We start from the raw sequence: 17,422 nt of genomic DNA, 5'->3' as shown, positions 1-17,422 counted from the left end.
GCCTATAAGGAAGAAACTAACACCCACCAGCTGACAACAGAGAACCCCAGGTGTCAGCAGATCCATGTCTTGCCCTTTGGAAGTGGTCTGTGCTGAGCAGGAGGGCATCCATCACAGGTGTAGATGGCAGTTCACCAGAACAACAGGTTATGACAAAAATTTAAAAACCCTCTCTACACTAGAACTGCCCAGAAGTCACACAGGCCCTGCCTGTATGTGTAAAGAGGCTGGCTCTGCAACCCCATCTCTGGAAGAGAGGTAGGTGAATGCAGGAAGGGGGAAAACTTCCTTCAATGGAACAAGCTGCCAGAGCTGGGAAACAGCAGAAATAGGCCCCACAGGCTTCAGAGGGTCCTAGAGGAGCAGAGCACACTCAGGGCACTCCTGCTCTCAAAATCATTGCAGAAGCTTCACTGCAGAGCCATCAGTGGCAATGGGGATGGACAAACATACATGAATACATATGTTCCCCTTTAGGCACAACACAGAGCTTGAAAACACTCCTGCACCAAGATCTGAGTTTCCCTGTGCTGGATCACTCACTGCCAAGGAACAGGACTGGCAGTGCTGCTGGCAAACTGGTTTCACTTCCCAAGAGCTGACCCCAGGTGGCACACAATCCTGCCTCCCCACCCACATCCATGCAATCCCTGGCTGCTATACCTCAGCACAATCAGTTCAACAGGAAAAAAAAAAAAGGAAAGCTGTGGACAGTTACCTGAGTCAGGGCCATCTGAGGCAGACAGGGGCATAAGAGGAAGAAGAAATAGGTCTATAAGCACAGCACAAGAGCCAGGCTCCCCACCAGACCCTCTTCCACCTCACTCCATTACAGGGTGTAGGTCACCTCTGAGCACAGCACTAGGGAGAACTGAAGCTGAATGGCAGCTCCCTCAGAGCCCAGCAGTTCTGCCACACAGAGCACACAGCTCCTGCTGATTCCCGCTGCTCTGGGAAGCACAAGAACTCCAGAGGCCAGGAAAGCATCAGATGGATGAGAGGACAGGGTAGCCCAGAAAAGGGGTCACAGGACTGCTGCACAGGTGAGGACAGGAGGCCCCCACACACCCAGAAGGAGATGGCTCAGTCACAGTACTCACCGATCTTGAAGCGACCCATGTAGTAGATCTGGGTGCTGAGAGCTAGTGAGGCTAAAACGTGGATCATTGAGAAAATAACCCAGAACCACATGTCATTTTTTCCAAATACCTGAAAGCAAAGACATTTTAAAAGTAAACTGAGCCCTCTTTCAGCAGGACACTCCTTTCCTGTCCTGTATCACCATGGGACATTAAATAACCTCACTGAGTACTGAAAAACCCCTAAATCTTCCAACCAGAAAACAAATTCAAAACAAAGTTCAGAGAAGCAAGAGGAGCTCAGCATCCTGGAGAGGAGACCATTCTTTCTGAATGCCCCTTTAGACAAGACTGGATGGATAGAAGCTGGCCCAGGGAAAAGAAATGCCGGGACTCGAAGGCCAGGCAAACTCTCTCTGCTGAGCTGGGCAGCAGCTCTCTGGCCAGGAGGTAGATTTTTACAAAGGCAGTCAGGGAAGCAACCATTTCTTTAATAACTGTACTGAAAAAGACCCAAAAAAGGACAGAACTGATCTGCAGGCATTGGCTCCTACTGTGCATTCTCATTTTATTTAAGGACTGGAAGTAACCTGCCAGCACAGGTTAATGCTACATTAAAATCCTAATTTTTCCTTCATACAAGAAGGAGTCCAGAAACTCTGATCTGCCATCAGGCTGTGAACATTTCATTATCCTGAGGCAAAGCACTTGCCTGAAATTTTCACTTTGTGTGGGCAGAGAAAAAAACCCACATGCCAAAAAGCAAGCAGAAAAGTCACCTCTCCATGAATGGAACAAAGGAGACATGCTGCTTTCAAGCTCAACTGAATAGTTTTAAAGCATCCCACAAAAGAAGACAGAGCAATGCATAATAAAGTCTCAGTGTTTTGAAACTTGTCAAGATCTACCACACCTATCAAGAGATTCTTGGGAAGTCACAAGGTCACCAACTCCTCCTGCATGCCTTATCCCACAGACAGTCTCGTAAACAGAGACCTCTGCATTATGTGGTAGTGAGGAGCTGACAGCCCACTGGGATCTAGCTGCTAGTTCAGAGCAAGAATTCCATGGATTCTGCCTGGTTACTGATGAATGAAAATGAGTCCTTCAAAAGAAGAGAAGCAGAGACCTCCAAGGTAAAGCACAGTTTGAGGATTCTGGTGAGCCCAGCTCAGTTCTTGCAATGCTACAAGCAAACAGGCAAAGTCTTGTAGCTTCTGCTCCAGTGCCCTTCCATAGGCAGGTACTCCAGGAATTTGCCTGAGAGTTCCCCAGACATTATGCTAGCCCTGCTCCTCTTCAGAGATAGGAAAACCAACTGCAGGAGCTGTGACAAACAGCATAGAGAAATAGGCACAAGCAACTAGGTATAAGACATCTGTTTTGGAAACCCAGCCAGCCTCACCCCTCTTTCCTCCAGTGTGACTCATGCCACAAGAAGACCATCTCTCTGCTTGGACATGTAGATCTGGATGCATTAATTTCTCCTCTGGAGAAGGATGGCATGTGGTGGGCAAAGCCCAAAAAAAGAGCCCACCTAGAGGAAATTGTTCTGCTCTTCTGCTCCCTGAAAACTCAGGGAAAGGAAGGAGGAAAGACCAGCAGAACTGACAATTCAAATGCTAACAGCTGCGTAACACACTCTTATCCTACTCTGCTTCTTTCCCCAGTAATTTTCACACCTAAGCCATGTTCCCAGCCATGCCACCTCCTTCCCAGAGAAGCAGCCAAGTAAGAGGGAGCCATACCACTCCAAGGACAGCCAGGGAGATCACCACAGCAAACGAGGCATAGGCAGAGTAGGCACTGGCATTGATGTCTGGGTGCCGGGTCTGGTAGAGCTTGAGCATGCAGAGTCCTGCGATCATGTACATGAAGGAGGTGTCTGTGGAGGGACACAATACAAACAGCACAAACAGTTACCGCCAGTGGCCCCAGAAGGCTGCTCCAAGAGCACACAAAGCTATTCAGGATCTGTGCCTGCCAGCCTTGGGTTTGGCCCTGCTGCTGCACTACACTGTACAGCACTTGGTACTTTGCCACCTTGCAGCAGCACATCTTCCATGCTCTGGGGCAACAAAAACTAAAGGGGATCAGAAAGTAAGTGCCCACAGGGCATCACAACCTCCCGACTGAGCTTTGAAACAGGCAGGTTCCAAGAAGACTTGTAAGGGTAGAGAGATGGGGAACTCAGCTGAGTCAGCACTCAGCAAGAGATAGAACATGGTAAATCCTAGCTCCATTTCAAAAGGAGAAAGGAAACTCCGCTTACCAAACTGGAAATTGGAGTAATTAGGGCAGACGTGGTAACAGGCACTGAGCACCCCTTCCATCATCAGAGCAATGCCCATAGCATAAAAGAGACCAAAATGCTTTGGGATCCCATAGTCCTGGAAGAGAGCAGAGCTGTTTAGTAAGTGCCTTCACTGTCCTGATCACAGGCAAGCTGCCATTCTCCATCACTTCATCCATCCTAACTCCTAGACAAGTCATCCAGTCACCAGTGCAGCACAGTGTCCTGTGTGCAACCATAGGCTCTGGATTTAGACACATGGCATAGTCAGGTGAATCCACAGGCAGCAAACCTAAGCTAATCATGCTGAAGTTTTGATCTGAAGACTTCAGTGTCTTGGTACTGACATCACGAGACTGAAAATCTCTGTCATGTACCTCATGCCATGCTACATCCTGCCCAAAACTGAGAGAGGACTGACCAGAATTGTTCTTGTGGTCAGAAGGGTCTTAGAAGCACCTGAGCAGAGCCCATCAGCCAATGTGAGAAGGCATTCCCATTACAATTTGGCCAAGGTTTCACCTGAAAACCATAAGCAGTAGACCCTTACAACTGTGTGTTGGTTTCACGCGCTAGGGGGTGGAGCCGCCTGAGGGAAGCTGCACGAGGCCGAGCGTAGGAGGGGCTGCACCGTCTCTGAGGGCTTCCCCTGTGAGCTGCGGAGACCAATCGGAGAGCTGGTTTGGTGATGGACAGCTCAGGAAACCAATTGAAGGTTGTTTCATTTTCACAAATCACATTGGATTAAGTTAACTGCTCTCTTTCGGCTTCCGGCTCCCGGGAGGTGTGGTGGCCTCTGGCTGGGGGCACTGGCCCCGGGCTCGGCCTGGGGCCTGGTCTGACCCCGGCTCTGCGGGGGCCCGGCTCAGCACCCCAACCCCAGCTTGGTGGGGGGCCCGGCCTGGCCGCATGGTCCCAGCCCCCGGTCCCCCCTCCCTGACCGCATGGCTCTGGGTGGCCCCGCGCAGCCCAGGCTCAACTCTCCACATGGCGTGGCCGAGAGGGGGAAATCAGGGAGCCACCAAAGGCTCTCCCTTCCTCCTCCTCTCCCCGTTCTGAGAGAAGAGGCCTCCAGCTGCCCATGTGGCTTCTTCATGATCTGGATACAATTTTAATTTCTTTATGCCTGGATAAGATTCTCGATCTCCTGAGCTCCCCTGAATGAGAAGAATTGAAGCATGGAGACTACAGAGGTCAGCAGAATGAAAATAAAGTTCCTGGTGGGAAGAGACTGAAAAGATGCAACTGATACATAGCTGAAAGCCTTTTTTGTGGGCTAAGGGGATTGTGACTTCACTAAAATTCCTTTAAACTGTGAAATATACTTGGGGAGGTTTTGATGCTTAAGAAGACTTTTTGCCTTGGGGAAATGGAGGTCTCTCTGTTCTGGGACTGGAATATGAACAGAGACATTTGATAGAGAAGGAGATGAAGAGAATTTTGTTTTTCAGCAGCCTGCCTTTAAAAGTGGTACCCCAATTGTGTAACATAACCCATAGCACAGCTCTGGAAGGACTGTGAAAAATGAGAGGAGAGTCATAATCTGCAATTTTTCCCAGACGGATGTAAATTGTGAAGGTGAAGACACCCCCTAAGCCATAACTAAAAAAAAGATTTTTCTCTCTTAAGTGAACTGAAATGAATATTTGGGTGGATAACTGACTGAAGTGTTTTCTGTATGATGTTGTTAAGGAATGTGGAATGAAGGGAGGAGGGAATAATCTAGGAATCTTATTCCGAATTCTTTTTTTGTGTTATTAATAAATTTCTTCTTGTACCTTTTTAAGTTTTGAGCCTGCCTTGTCTCTACTCCCAAATCCTATCTCTAAAAGAAATTAAATATATTAAAATTGGCAAAACCCAAGTCACACCATTACAAACTGCAAATGCCTTTACTTACTACCAAGCCCATAAGAACATAGCTGTCTCCAGAAACTAACAGCACCTCTGTCCACAGGGCTGCAGATTTCTCCATCATCTCCCACAAGAGACTACAGAAGCTCTGGCTACAATAAGCTCTGCTTCAGAGACTGAGGCAGCCAAATTTCTTCAAGTTACCATAAGCAGCTCTTGTGTAAGCCAAACCAAACTTCACTGTAAAGAGAAGTATCTTGGGACACACCTACTGTCCCAGTTCCTCCACAGCAAGTGCTGCAGGAAAAGCCAGTCATGGGAGTCCTTCCTCTATTAATCTCCTTGTCTTCACAGGCCAGGGCTGGGTCACCACCATAGCAGTATGAACATACTGTAAGCAGTAAAGAACTGAGGTGTGAAGGAACATAAGCATCCCATCTAGACTCTTTTGCACAGGAGGAAACAAAGAGGAAGATTCAACCCTCCAGCAAAGAAGACAAGTGGAAACCCATTGTGTATCACTCTGGTTTTTACGTTCACTTCACCTTCCATGCCTCCACTCAGCCCCAGGCAATCAATCACGCTTCCTACCAGGGTGTAGATATCTTTCATCTCCATGGCCCGACGGTGGAGGATGTCCCTGCGCAACACAATGAGGAGGAAGAGAAAGCCCAGCATCATGTGGCCCACGTTGCTGAGGATGTTGTTGAAGGCACTGCAGGAAAGAAGAAGGTTTAAGACAAAGGCAGAACAGCAGCAGGAAGTTGAACCCTGGGTTGTGATAAGGTGAATCCATTTTGCTCCCCCCTCCATCACCTTCCACCTCAGCAGCTGCTGAACTGCAATTTTTTATACTGAATTGTAGTTTGAATAGTTCACTTGTCCCAGTTAATTTAACTTCTGCGAGATTCCCAACTCTGGGCTTTCTTTGCACTTACACATTAATTTAGAGAAATGCTACACTGGAAGGACTGATCTGAACTTCTTTGCAGAGCTGCTGCTCCTTGGATACAAGTGTCCAGTAGAGCATGGGAGTACCTCATTGCTGTGCCAATGATTTTCAAGGAGCACCCAGGTGCCACAAGTTCCAGGGTGCACTTGTCTCACTGCAACAGAGCACCACTGGTGAGCAAAACACAAAGATCAGAGTCCTAAACTTCCAGTGGTCTTATCAACACTACTACTGTGAGCCTGGGAAGCATAAAATCCTGACCTGGGCACAGGACAAACACTCAGGATGCATGAGACAAATATGCAGTCTCACAAAGAAAGAGCTCACTCACCTCAGCACCCCAAGGGGATGAGCACACAGGAAGTTGTAGTAGCAGATGTCCTGATTGCCCGTCACATTCACTACCTGAACAGAGAGCAGGTGGGAGGCCTGGCATTAGCAAATCCTCCCAGCTCTGGGGAGTTTGCCCCATGCAAACACCGCACAAAGACAAGATGTACCAGGACACAGCCTAGCTCCAGCACTGACACAGGGGAGTGCTGACATCTGCAAGCAAAGCTTTTAGGGGGGGATGAGATGTTGTCACGGGCCACAAACCTGATAACAGTCTCCAGAAAAAACATTGTGTGCTCTCAACCCCCCCACTAGTAGACCTGCTTGCTGATATCTGCATAACAGCAGGATAGCAAAGCCTGGGAGAAGGGAGGAGAAATCACAGCAAACACTACAAGTTGGTTTCAGCTGTCTCTTAGAGATAACATCAAATTCCTCCTGTCTCTAAAATGAAACAGGATCTAAATGACACATCAGTTGAGCAGGAAAACAGCAGCACTCCCACTTCCCAAGCACAAATAGCAGAAGTGCAAAACCCAATGAGCTAAGTTCACTGTAACACGAATACATGAAAACAGCTAAGGTAAGCTGCTCGTCACACAGAGCAGAACTCCTGGGTGATCCCAGTTTCACTGTAACTGTCATCCTTGCACAACACAACCACAGGGCAAGTTTAAAGCAAGAGGGGACAGCCATGGAGCCAAACGCACCGTCTGGTAAGTGATGACGAGCTGGATGACCGGCAGGGCGTAGAACACCGCAATGGTGATGATGTTCCTGCAGAGAGAAAATAGCAGCAGCAGTTACACACACACCAAGACCAGGGGTGCACACCCAGAAGAGAGCCCCACAGAGCTCATGGAGGAATGTACACACCTCACTGCTCAGGGGTGATGATCCCATTGTGACCCCCCTGAAGCAGAGAAGCACATGTGCTCATGCACACAGGAGCAAATGCTAACGGCACAGGAAAAGACAGGATGTTGGCCACAAGCTCACGTGTTTGAGTGCCAGTTTCTCCCCCTTCCCACTATGTTCCAGTGCACTGGTTGTTACCACACTTAAAAGCAATGATGCAAAACAGAATCCATTGCCAGGATCATGCGTGCACTGATCCTGAGGTATGTGGGATCTGCAGTTACTTAAATTGGAACAGGGTCAGAATGGGTAACAGGATAGTTCAGAAGTGGTTCAGAAGATGGGTATGTGGACAGACTCTACAACCAGAGACTCTGGGTCCAGAGTTTGGGCCTTAGAAGTTTGCCTTCTCCTTACCAGAAATAGATTTTGTATTTTTTGCTGACAATCCTTCGGTCTTTCCTGGACAAGTCTGATAGGTAGAGGAACACCTAAAACATCAGTGGGTGGGGAAAGAGGGAAGAAAACAAGAGAACCAATGCAGATTACAGATGCCAGTAGATCTTGACATATTTGCAGCTTGGTGGTATTTGGACTGGTTTTACACAGTGAACTCACTGTGTCCCTTGATTCTGTGGGAGGGAGTTCTGCAAAATCCCCGGACCTCCAGGAATGGCTCCAACCACACAAAGCAATGCAGGACGACAAAGGCAGGCAGTTTGAGAGCTGCTGACTTAAAGCCCCTCTGTACATCCACTGTAGCCACACTACACTACTTGTATTAAGTAGCCACCTATTGTTGGAGATTATTTTCTCCCTATCTTCACACCTCTGTGAACTTTCTGGAACACTCTCTGGGCATTTTTCTCCTTTCTCAACAGTCCCCAATACATTTTGATTTTCCACATTAAAGCACTCACTTCAGCAGCACTCTTACCACAGTGGGAAAACTTTCAGTGACTGAAAAAAAGACTAAGAAACACAGTATTAGATGAAATCCACCCTGAAAGGGAACAGGATTTTTGAGATTTCACTGAAGTGTCCAGTTCTGGTCATGGCCTGGACACGCCCATAGCCCAGCACGAGGCCCACAGCTGCAACACCAGCCATACCTTAGTGCGGATGATGTTCTTATCACTCTCAATTTCTGGCATGGTGTCAAAGTCACTCTCCTCCTCCACAGAGCTGTCTGTGTCTGAACCAGCTGGGGGCCTGCACTCTGGGGAGGACAGCTGACGTCCACCACTGGAGTTGGACTCATCTGGGCCAAAGTGGGGAGAAGAAGACAAGCAGGGTAAAGGCTAAATCCCTCTGTGCCCAGCAAGAATAAAGCTGTCCCCGATGCTTTGACAAGTTGATATGGCCATTCAGGGAAAAAAAAAAAAAATTCCATGATCCCAAACCTCCCTAAAAGTTTTAGGTGATCAGCTAAGAGCAGTTTGAAGGACCATTATCTTCCACTCTCTGCAGCATTTTAGTTTTCACTCTGCTTTTATTCTATTACTTTTCATCTCTCAACATTTTTACTCTCTACTAGCCTGGGCTCTGGAATTCTGGAATTCTGAGACAAGACAAATAGCTATAGAGAAAGAAGTAGACTGCTGGGGGTCAAAAACACACTCACCTAGTTAACCTTCAGATTTTATGTAAGCTTTATGTATGTCTAAGCTTTTCTAAAAATACTCTAAAACAAAAGACAAAGAAGAAAGTCAACTTTTCAAAGCAGACAGAGTATCAGCTTTGTTCCCACTGCATCCCCGCTAGTGGTCACATACAGGACAGCAGGACCTGCCTGTACTTCCCACAGGCTGGGCAACTCCCAGCTCATTGCCCACGTAGACATGAGCAGAACACAGGCTTCTTCCTCATTTCCCAAATGCTTTTAAAAGATTTCTTCGGAAAAAGGGAAAAGAGGGATAAAGCAGTCATTAAGCCCTTAGGAAGGTTTTTTTCTCCTCTGCTGACAGGGCATGATTCAACTGTGGGCAGTATGACATTATTTCTTCCCTAGTGAAACCCCTGGAGGCAAGAAACTCCGACTGTGTCTTGCTTTATGGCACACAACCCTTCAGCCTCCCAGGGATAGGCATGCTTTGGTTTAAAGGCAGACTGAGCTAATAACAGGCTCCTAGAAGCTTGCCTGCAAGGGACCTTTGTCAGTCACTGGTAAATGTCCTGTCTGAAGCAACATTGTCACTCACAGCTCTCAGGTGACTGTAGCTTTGTCTAAGACACATTTTCAATGACAGTCTCTTGGGGCACCGCTTTCAGATTTGCCACTTTTATTTTATGTAGATGCTTTTCCCCAAATTGCAACCTAAGCCTCATAAACAGCAACTTGGTGGTTTGAGGTTTTTGTTTTCCTAACAGTTGCAATTATGCTCCTAAGGTAGCTTGCAGATTTATTCTCCTCTAGTGTGAACCACCCTAAAAGTGCCTTCCTCCTCCCCAGGGAGAAGTCTCCCTGTGCCCCAGTTCTGGAATGTACTGTACCAATAGCACCGTAGCTGCTTCCCTCAGGAGTGCTGGCTGAGATGGGGTGTGAAGAAGTCATCATCCCAGATCCTGCAATCAGGAAACAGACCCAGGAGGGACAGTTAGTTTCATGTCAGTGCTTCAAAATGTCTCTGAAAGGAATACAAACAGCTTGAAGAGCTGGAGGGCTTGGGAAAAAGAACATTTCTCTAAACAGATGGCAGTCTCCCTCTAGAGCATACTGTGCAAAAGGGAAACCCTTGTTTTGCAGTGTGAAGGAAACCCATTCCCTTCAGCCTCTCCCTATAAGGTGCCAGTGAGACTGGCAGCACGAGCCCCCCTCCAGCACCCTGTACAGATAACACTGTGGGGCTGCAAGACTAGTAAATTTTAGAGCAAGTCTCACAATGTCCTTAACAGCCTTCTGAATTTCTAATTCTTCTCTTTCCCCATCTCATGCAACTCTTCAAATACCACTATCTTCAGCTATCCCTGGAGGAGTCACAGACTTTGGCAGGACAGCTCCTACATAATTTTAACCAATCAAGGAGAACAAAAAAAATGTGCTTTATGCAAAAAGTGGTAATGATCTCATGCTGGTGACAAGAAGGGCAAGCCTTTGAGACTAGGAACATCCTGCCTCCTGCCCACAAATATGAAGCAAGGAGGAGGGCTGTCCTGGCTCCATATTCCTTCTTTGCTTCCAGTGGTGGAGCTGAGTAACTGACCCACAGGGCACAAAACAAAGCCAGCTGAATCCCTTCACTGAGAGGTCAGTCACAAAAGGGAGGGAAGCAAGGGCAGCAGGAGCAGGACCACATTTTCCAGTAGTGACAAACAGTGAGACAGGACCACATTTTCCAGTAGTGACAAACAGTGAGACAGGTAAAGCTGCTTTAAAGCTTCACCTCAGCAACAATACCATGTGGTCAGTCAGCAGCAAAGCAATGCAGAACATGGCATAGTATTTAAAGCCTTACTGCAGGCCTGGCTTCCCAGTACACAACTGGTCTCAAACTGACAGGCACAGGCAGACTGCTCTTTCCAGCTGTAAATTCTGGGGATTTCTGTAACACCTTGCGTAAGTTTTTATATAGTTTTCATTAGCCACAAACATAATAAGATCTAAAACTTGTCCCTGATTGACCTCAAGTCAGGGAAGCACCCATACAGCAATGATATTTGATATTTCAAGTCCCAATTACTGTTTTTTTTTGGCATGTCTGCTGTGCTTGTTGGGTTGGGGGCTAAAACTTGATCTCAAATTTTGTCTCTTTTACGCTCCTGCCCCATCCCTCTAACAGAGGAAACAAACAGCTCAGAGGAGCATCAGAAATGAACATGACATGGACTGAGCACCAGAGGGAGGGCTCTGGCACACTGCAGCCCCCAGATGACAGCCCTTGAGCCCTGAGCTGAGACTGGCAGAATGTTGTTGTAAATTGCTGCAGGAGCAAGATGCAGCTTCTACTCATCACCTCCAATCTAAACTCCCTCTCTCATGGAAGCTTCTCCTTTTGCTTTAAAAGTCATTTGGAAATCCAGAGCACTGGGAAGAGGGCAAAATCATTTCCCTGTGTTCATGGCAGCAAGGCACAAGCACAATTCCTAGGTTTGTCAGTCCTGTTCCACGAGGATACTCTCTCCTAATTTTAGACCAGGCTTTATTCTCTCAAGTGACCTGCCAACCTTCTCTCCCAAGTTACCAAAGATTTAAATCTCCACAAAGCAGGCAAGCCAAGGAGAAAAGGCACTCTGCCCTGTCTCTAACAGCCACGTTGGACCCAGCTCACCCACTAATTTCTATCCCACTTCCCACTGTGAGTCAGCAAAGTAAATGTACCACAGCAGGCGTGGTTCCTCCAGCTATTGCCTCCACCAGATAGTAAGAATGAGGAAGGGAAGGTGTGCCATGGGATTAAAAGAAATGTGAACCAGGGAAGCCAGAAACAAGAGGAAAGAGCCACATGGAGAGGCAGGACATTCCAACCAATGGTAAAGAAACAGTGCTGAGCACTTCCCTCTAGTTCCTAGGTGAAGAAAAGGAATGAGGAGTAATGAAGAAGGCAAGATCCAGGGGTACTTGGAGGAAAAGAAATTCCAAAGGGTGGGAAGGGGAGAAAGAAAACAACAGAGAAAATCGGTGTGTCCACTGATCTGGAAGACAGGGAAGATGCTAATTACCATTTTATAAGCATCAGTCATACACACCCAGAAGAGACAATAGATGAAGAAACAGCTCGTGGGCAGGACATGATTCCTCCCCAGAGGAAAGGATGTGGCTGCAACATGCAGGGCCAGGTATGTGAAAGTGGCAATGGATTACAAGGGAGAGGACAGGTCACAGAAGCAGTAGGTACCTCTGGGAGGAAAGCTGTAAACTATGAAGGAACTATGCCCCTCTCTCCCTTTGCAAGGATGTTTTTCAGTAGTCCTCCCTGCTCAGCAACCCAGTTCTCTACTCTCCAGGTCCATATTCAGTCCAGCATCTGTGCCCTGCAGCTTCTTTGGGAACTTTCCAAATACCAGAATTTAACTTCCACCTCTCAGCAGGGCAGCTTAGAAGGCAGCTCCTAAGCTGGCTTCAGCACATTAAATCTCAGCTGCAGTATCAGCAGCACTCCCTGGGACTTCTGGTCTCATTTGGCTGAGACTGTGCCTCCTTGTCTTAGACAGTGATTCCTTGTCAGCACCCTGGAGCTCTTCCACAGCTTTGGACAGGTCCCTTCAGCTTACCCAAACCCCCAATGCATATGCTTTTCCCATTTCTCCAGTGGCTTAAGACCTGCTCTTGTTTTACAGCAGGATCCATCTCAAATGATATAAAATTAGAATATATTTATGGACATTTTTACAGTTCCCAGTTCATGTTGTGAAAAAAACCTTTCACGTGTACTCCAGATACAGAGATATATGTGGATCTTAGTGACTGACAAAGCAAGTCTAAGAATTCAAATGCCTCCAGGTCCTCAGCAGAAATATTAAGCCAATCAATGCCAGTCAGAGTGAAGTTCCACTGCTGATCCTTTAAACACAGCTCAGCAGTTATACTACCACACTTATCTGATGGTATGCAACAGACTGAAGAGACTGAAAATGCTCGGCATCAAAAAAAAAAAAAGGAATAATATCAAGAACCTTTCAATGCTGCCAAAACAATATCCTCTCTTCCTCAAGGAGAGAGGAACACACAACCTCAGCACCAACACTTTGGACTTCTTTGCAGGCACTAAATATTTGATCAAAATGAAAAGACACCCACATCCACCAGAAAGCAAGAACTCTCAGTGCCCCCCATGCATATGACAAAAACTTCCATTGTTCACTGGTAGCTTCTTAGATGCAGCTCTGTTTTTGGCTGCAGCTTGTGGAAATGTGGGTGTGCCACAAAGTAAACCGAATCCAATGCCAACACAAACATCATAAACACCACTACCTAACTCTGTTAGTCATTCATTTACCTGGCTGTCTGCAACTTCCAGTGAAAAACAATTTAACATTTAAATTCAGTTAAGACCTTAAAAGACTGTGCTTAAAGCATAAGAGCTGACATACTCAAAAGTGCCTTGTTTAAAAATCAACAGACCTGGCATCAGGAACATTAGCCTGCAGTCAGTCTAGGCAAGGCTTGGCCTTCCTCTACCCCTTTAAAAGGCAGCTCCTAGAGGCAGGAGTCAGGATCAGGGCAGCTGGCTTCAAAGGCCCTCTCCTGTGAGAGCAGAGAGAAGCTCTAACATCTTTCCTCAGCACCAGAGACTATGTGAGCTGCCAGGGAAGATAGCTACAGGACCGAAGGTACTCGACTGACAGCCTATCCTTTGCCTGGCCTGTGCTGACTCAAAGCTGTCACACGACAGTGAAGAGACCTTACCATGTTCAGGATTTAATCTCCCAGCTGAAGCCTTCCTCTGAACCCTGCAAAGCAACAGACAGCACTCATGAGACAGCCAACAAATCTCATCACCTGCCAGCCATGGCACGATTATCTAGGACACCAATAGGTCAATATGGTGCAAGCTCTAAAAAGCCAAATAAAATCAACAAAAATAAGCACAAAAGAAACAAACATACACAACAACAAAAAAGAAAAATACTGTCTGAACTAGACACAACTCAGCCATGACTACTTGCTGTCCACCTCTCTAACTTCCAAAGCAACAGAGGACTTTTTTGCCTCCTCAGCTATCCACCAGAGGCAGGACAACCATTTCAATGACTTATCCCATCCTACATTGCTCAGTATGTTAGGAAAGACCCTCACACCACCCTTCCAAACCCATCTTCCCTGCTCAGAGGGCCGAGCACATATGAATCTAGTGAAGGGCTAGTGGGATCTAGAGGCACTCATTAGCATGATGCTTAAGAAGCCCGTATCACCTTCCTTAACACAGATGTCAAGCAGAAGATGGTAAAAAGCAACATATTTCCAGACCACAGAAAAATACCAGCAAATAGGAGCATACACTTAAATATTTCACTGAATTGTTCAAGTGAAATGTATTTTCATTAATGTGTCTTGAAGTTAAGCCATGCCCATGCAATCATTCTTCGCAATGCAAGCCCAGACAACAAAGTTTGGGGCAAGGAAGGCAGGTAAGGAAGGAAGCCAGCATTCTTGGGACTCCAAGGCCCTATTTGTGCCACTGCCACTTATTGCAGTACTCAGTCCAGTGCGCTCTCACACTCCATATTCCAGACCGGTCCCTTCACAATTCCCACCTGCTGCCCAGTGTCCTTATATAAGAAAACACAGGGCTGGGGGAACTGCAAGATCTAGAGAGCAGACCCTTAGATTTCCATCCTTCCCATGGTCCCCATAGTAGAGGAAGAAGTATTTTCCAGCAGATCGCCAGAAGGAGCCCACTGAATAGACATGGACTTCTTCAGCTGCTCTGCTTAGATGCTTGCCACCCCACTCATCCCCAGTTTTCTGCAGGGTGTGGAGTCCCTCATGATAAGAAACAGAAAGGTTTTTCTTTTATAACCCCTCAACTTACCTAATGTAGTGCACAAAAGCAACAACCACTGAGCCCAGGTAGAAGGAGAAGAAACTCAGGAAGCTGAAGAACATGGCCTGGACATAAACAGACTCTGAGGAAAGATAAGGGATCAGTCAGGTCACAGAGCAGGAACAGCACCTCCCAAGGTCAGCACTCTTCCCAATACCACCTTGTAAAAATGCCCAGCCCCAAACAGCCCTTCCAAACCCATCTGCTTTCTTCAAAAGCAATTGACAGAAGCTGTTCAGCATTATCTCCCCCCATTTCTAGCTGGTGTGCCACACAGCCCTTCCTGGAAGGGAGCAGGCTGCAAGTGGTTTTCTCTCCTCTGCTGGTGCTTTCTGCACCATTCCTTCAGAGGCTGCTGGCCCAGCCATACCCCTCTATTCAGAAGGGTCAAATTCCCCTGTAAAGTTCCATTGCTCTGCTCAAAGACACTGACTTTTAATGGAGGGCACAATTGTCACTTGAAGGTTCTTTGTCCGCTGCAGGTTCCAGGTACGGTTGACATTCCCTGTGAGATGCACAGTGTACAGCAAAAATAAAAACAATCAACATTAATGATTTCTGGCACTGACCGTGATTCTCTGAACTTGCAAAAACAACAGGGTCTGGCCTTTCACTAAAATGTGTGGGTGGTTTTGCTTTAAACTGTTCTCTGATCTGTCAATACACAGCTTTCCCAAATATTTCCCACTTCTTTCCTGTTTGCAACCTGTTTTTCAGACTAGAAATCCTTGCTTGAGCCTTCCATATATTGCTTAAGTCTGGATGTCTGAATCCCAAAGGCATCTCATCTCCTATTCATTTAATCCCCAAAGGAGAGGGAGTCTCATTACAGGTAGTGGGAGCCTATTTTTGCTTTTGGCCAAATCTCTGTGAGTAAAACACTTTTGTGCTACTCTAGAAACTTGCTCTGTTTCTGCAGAGCGTAGCACACCAGCTTTGCTGACAGCATTAGGATGAGAGAATGACACCCCAAAGGGCACAGCTCTCTTTCTGTAAGAAAATTGGGGCAGAAAGGTGGCAAGGGAGTAGTAAAAAGCTGTTGAGGGAGCCAAATATATCTGTTGATTTCAGTCTTGCTTCTTCTATGGGGAGGAAACTTTGAAGCTTTGAGAATAGAAATGTTCCCACTCCAGTTACAGCCACCACATGACTGGTGGAGACTTTGCTTTTATCACTGCCCAGCAAGTGGACACAGTGTTTTCTGGTTGGAAAAGACACTAGAACAAGTATTTTGTAAAATTATTCTCCCAAAATTACCAATTTTTCCTGTTCCCCCCAAATTCAGAGCTGTCACAGCAGCAGGAGATGATGATCTCTGCAGGAACTGAGACTCCATGGAGCCAGGAGGATAATACAGCAGCAGGGAGCAGAGGTGAGAACCAAACAAAAAGCATTGCCTAGATGTCTCCAGTATCTCCCAAGGAACTAGTGGTGCTGCTGAAAAGCACATAACCCCAGCATGCCAGGCACTGCACTAGCCAGCCACTTCCTGCATTTATCAAGACTTTTAACCTGCCCAACAATATCAAATTGATACTTCACTCTTCCTCACAACTACCTGGATAAGACCTACATAATCACCCAGTGGCATCCCACAAGAAGGTCCCAAAAGACACCCACTGCTCCATCACTCAGAAGCAGCCATCAAATCCACCTCCCAGAACAACTTACCATGAATTGAAGAAGGCACAGAACCTCCACAGGCATAATCCTCTGGCTTGATGACGAATACAACAAAGAACTGCTCACCTGGGAAATCTTTTCTCTGCACAGAAGGATGGAAGAAGACAGAAAAATCCATGAAACAAAAAGCCTCTCCCCTCCAAGAGGCCAGAGGTCAGGTTTTAATTGCTACACAGGCACCAATAAACACTGGGACACAAATCAGCATCTCACCTGCACTGTTATGGCTGCCTGCTTTGTCATAGACTGATAAACTCCATTGAACTCCACATTATGGTCCAGGTCATACACAGGGCACTAAAATGGACAACTAAGGGTTAAACCAGGGACAACATCCAAACTATTTTCAAAGGAAGCCAGCTGGCAAACACAGCATGAAACAGCAAAAAAAAAAAAGCCCCAGTGGGGGTATCCAAGGGAACAGAACATCGTATATCTCTGTCTGCTCCTACACTGCAGGACCCTGTATTATTCAGGGATGTGGGAAAAGAAAGTAAGTATGGGGCTATTTTCCAGCTGCAAGCAACAGCCTCCATGACAGAAAACACCCTAGAAAATGGGATGAAATATATAGAAAGGAAATCGAACTGGAAAGGAAGAAGGACATGATATCTGAAAATCAGAATTTCCCCAAGCTGCCTTGAACCAGGGGAGAGTCAAAAGAACAGGACTGTTCCCTCAGCCACCAACACCCCACCCAACACCCTCCATGGAGGGACAGACCCATATCACAGGGCAGGAGGGAACCTCACAGGAGAAATTCCCTAGATGGAATGTGTTCCATACGTATAGGCTAGCTTCTTCACCTATTTATAACAAAAGTCTGAGCTGCTTGAACTCAGCATCTCTGTCTTGGCCTTCTTCCCACAGAATTTTCATTTCTCTT

At 46.8% G+C, this 17,422-nt stretch overlaps 1 protein-coding gene across 2 annotated transcripts in view; it reads right to left on the bottom strand.

Moving 5' to 3' along the window:
- SIDT1 (SID1 transmembrane family member 1) overlaps nucleotides 1–17,422 on the bottom strand; it is a 41,004-nt gene that overhangs the window by 4,662 nt on the left and 18,920 nt on the right. For both annotated transcript variants that reach the window (XM_056483310.1, XM_056483318.1), the window contains 14 exons: nucleotides 16,750–16,833; nucleotides 16,525–16,618; nucleotides 15,287–15,358; nucleotides 14,842–14,935; nucleotides 13,716–13,759; nucleotides 9,863–9,934; nucleotides 8,482–8,630; nucleotides 7,787–7,860; nucleotides 7,222–7,288; nucleotides 6,510–6,583; nucleotides 5,818–5,941; nucleotides 3,352–3,469; nucleotides 2,828–2,964; nucleotides 1,101–1,209 (listed from right to left, as the gene is read on the bottom strand). In XM_056483310.1, the coding sequence (XP_056339285.1) occupies nucleotides 1,101–1,209; nucleotides 2,828–2,964; nucleotides 3,352–3,469; nucleotides 5,818–5,941; nucleotides 6,510–6,583; nucleotides 7,222–7,288; nucleotides 7,787–7,860; nucleotides 8,482–8,630; nucleotides 9,863–9,934; nucleotides 13,716–13,759; nucleotides 14,842–14,935; nucleotides 15,287–15,358; nucleotides 16,525–16,618; nucleotides 16,750–16,833 (1,312 nt within the window). The remainder of the gene's footprint in view (nucleotides 1–1,100; nucleotides 1,210–2,827; nucleotides 2,965–3,351; nucleotides 3,470–5,817; nucleotides 5,942–6,509; nucleotides 6,584–7,221; nucleotides 7,289–7,786; nucleotides 7,861–8,481; nucleotides 8,631–9,862; nucleotides 9,935–13,715; nucleotides 13,760–14,841; nucleotides 14,936–15,286; nucleotides 15,359–16,524; nucleotides 16,619–16,749; nucleotides 16,834–17,422) is intronic.

The sequence above is a fragment of the Oenanthe melanoleuca genome, chromosome 1, assembly GCF_029582105.1.
Source record: "Oenanthe melanoleuca isolate GR-GAL-2019-014 chromosome 1, OMel1.0, whole genome shotgun sequence".
In the NCBI taxonomy this organism is placed as follows: domain Eukaryota; kingdom Metazoa; phylum Chordata; class Aves; order Passeriformes; family Muscicapidae; genus Oenanthe; species Oenanthe melanoleuca.
Note: the sequence above shows the minus strand (reverse complement) of the source record. Positions and strands in the feature narration are given on the sequence as shown.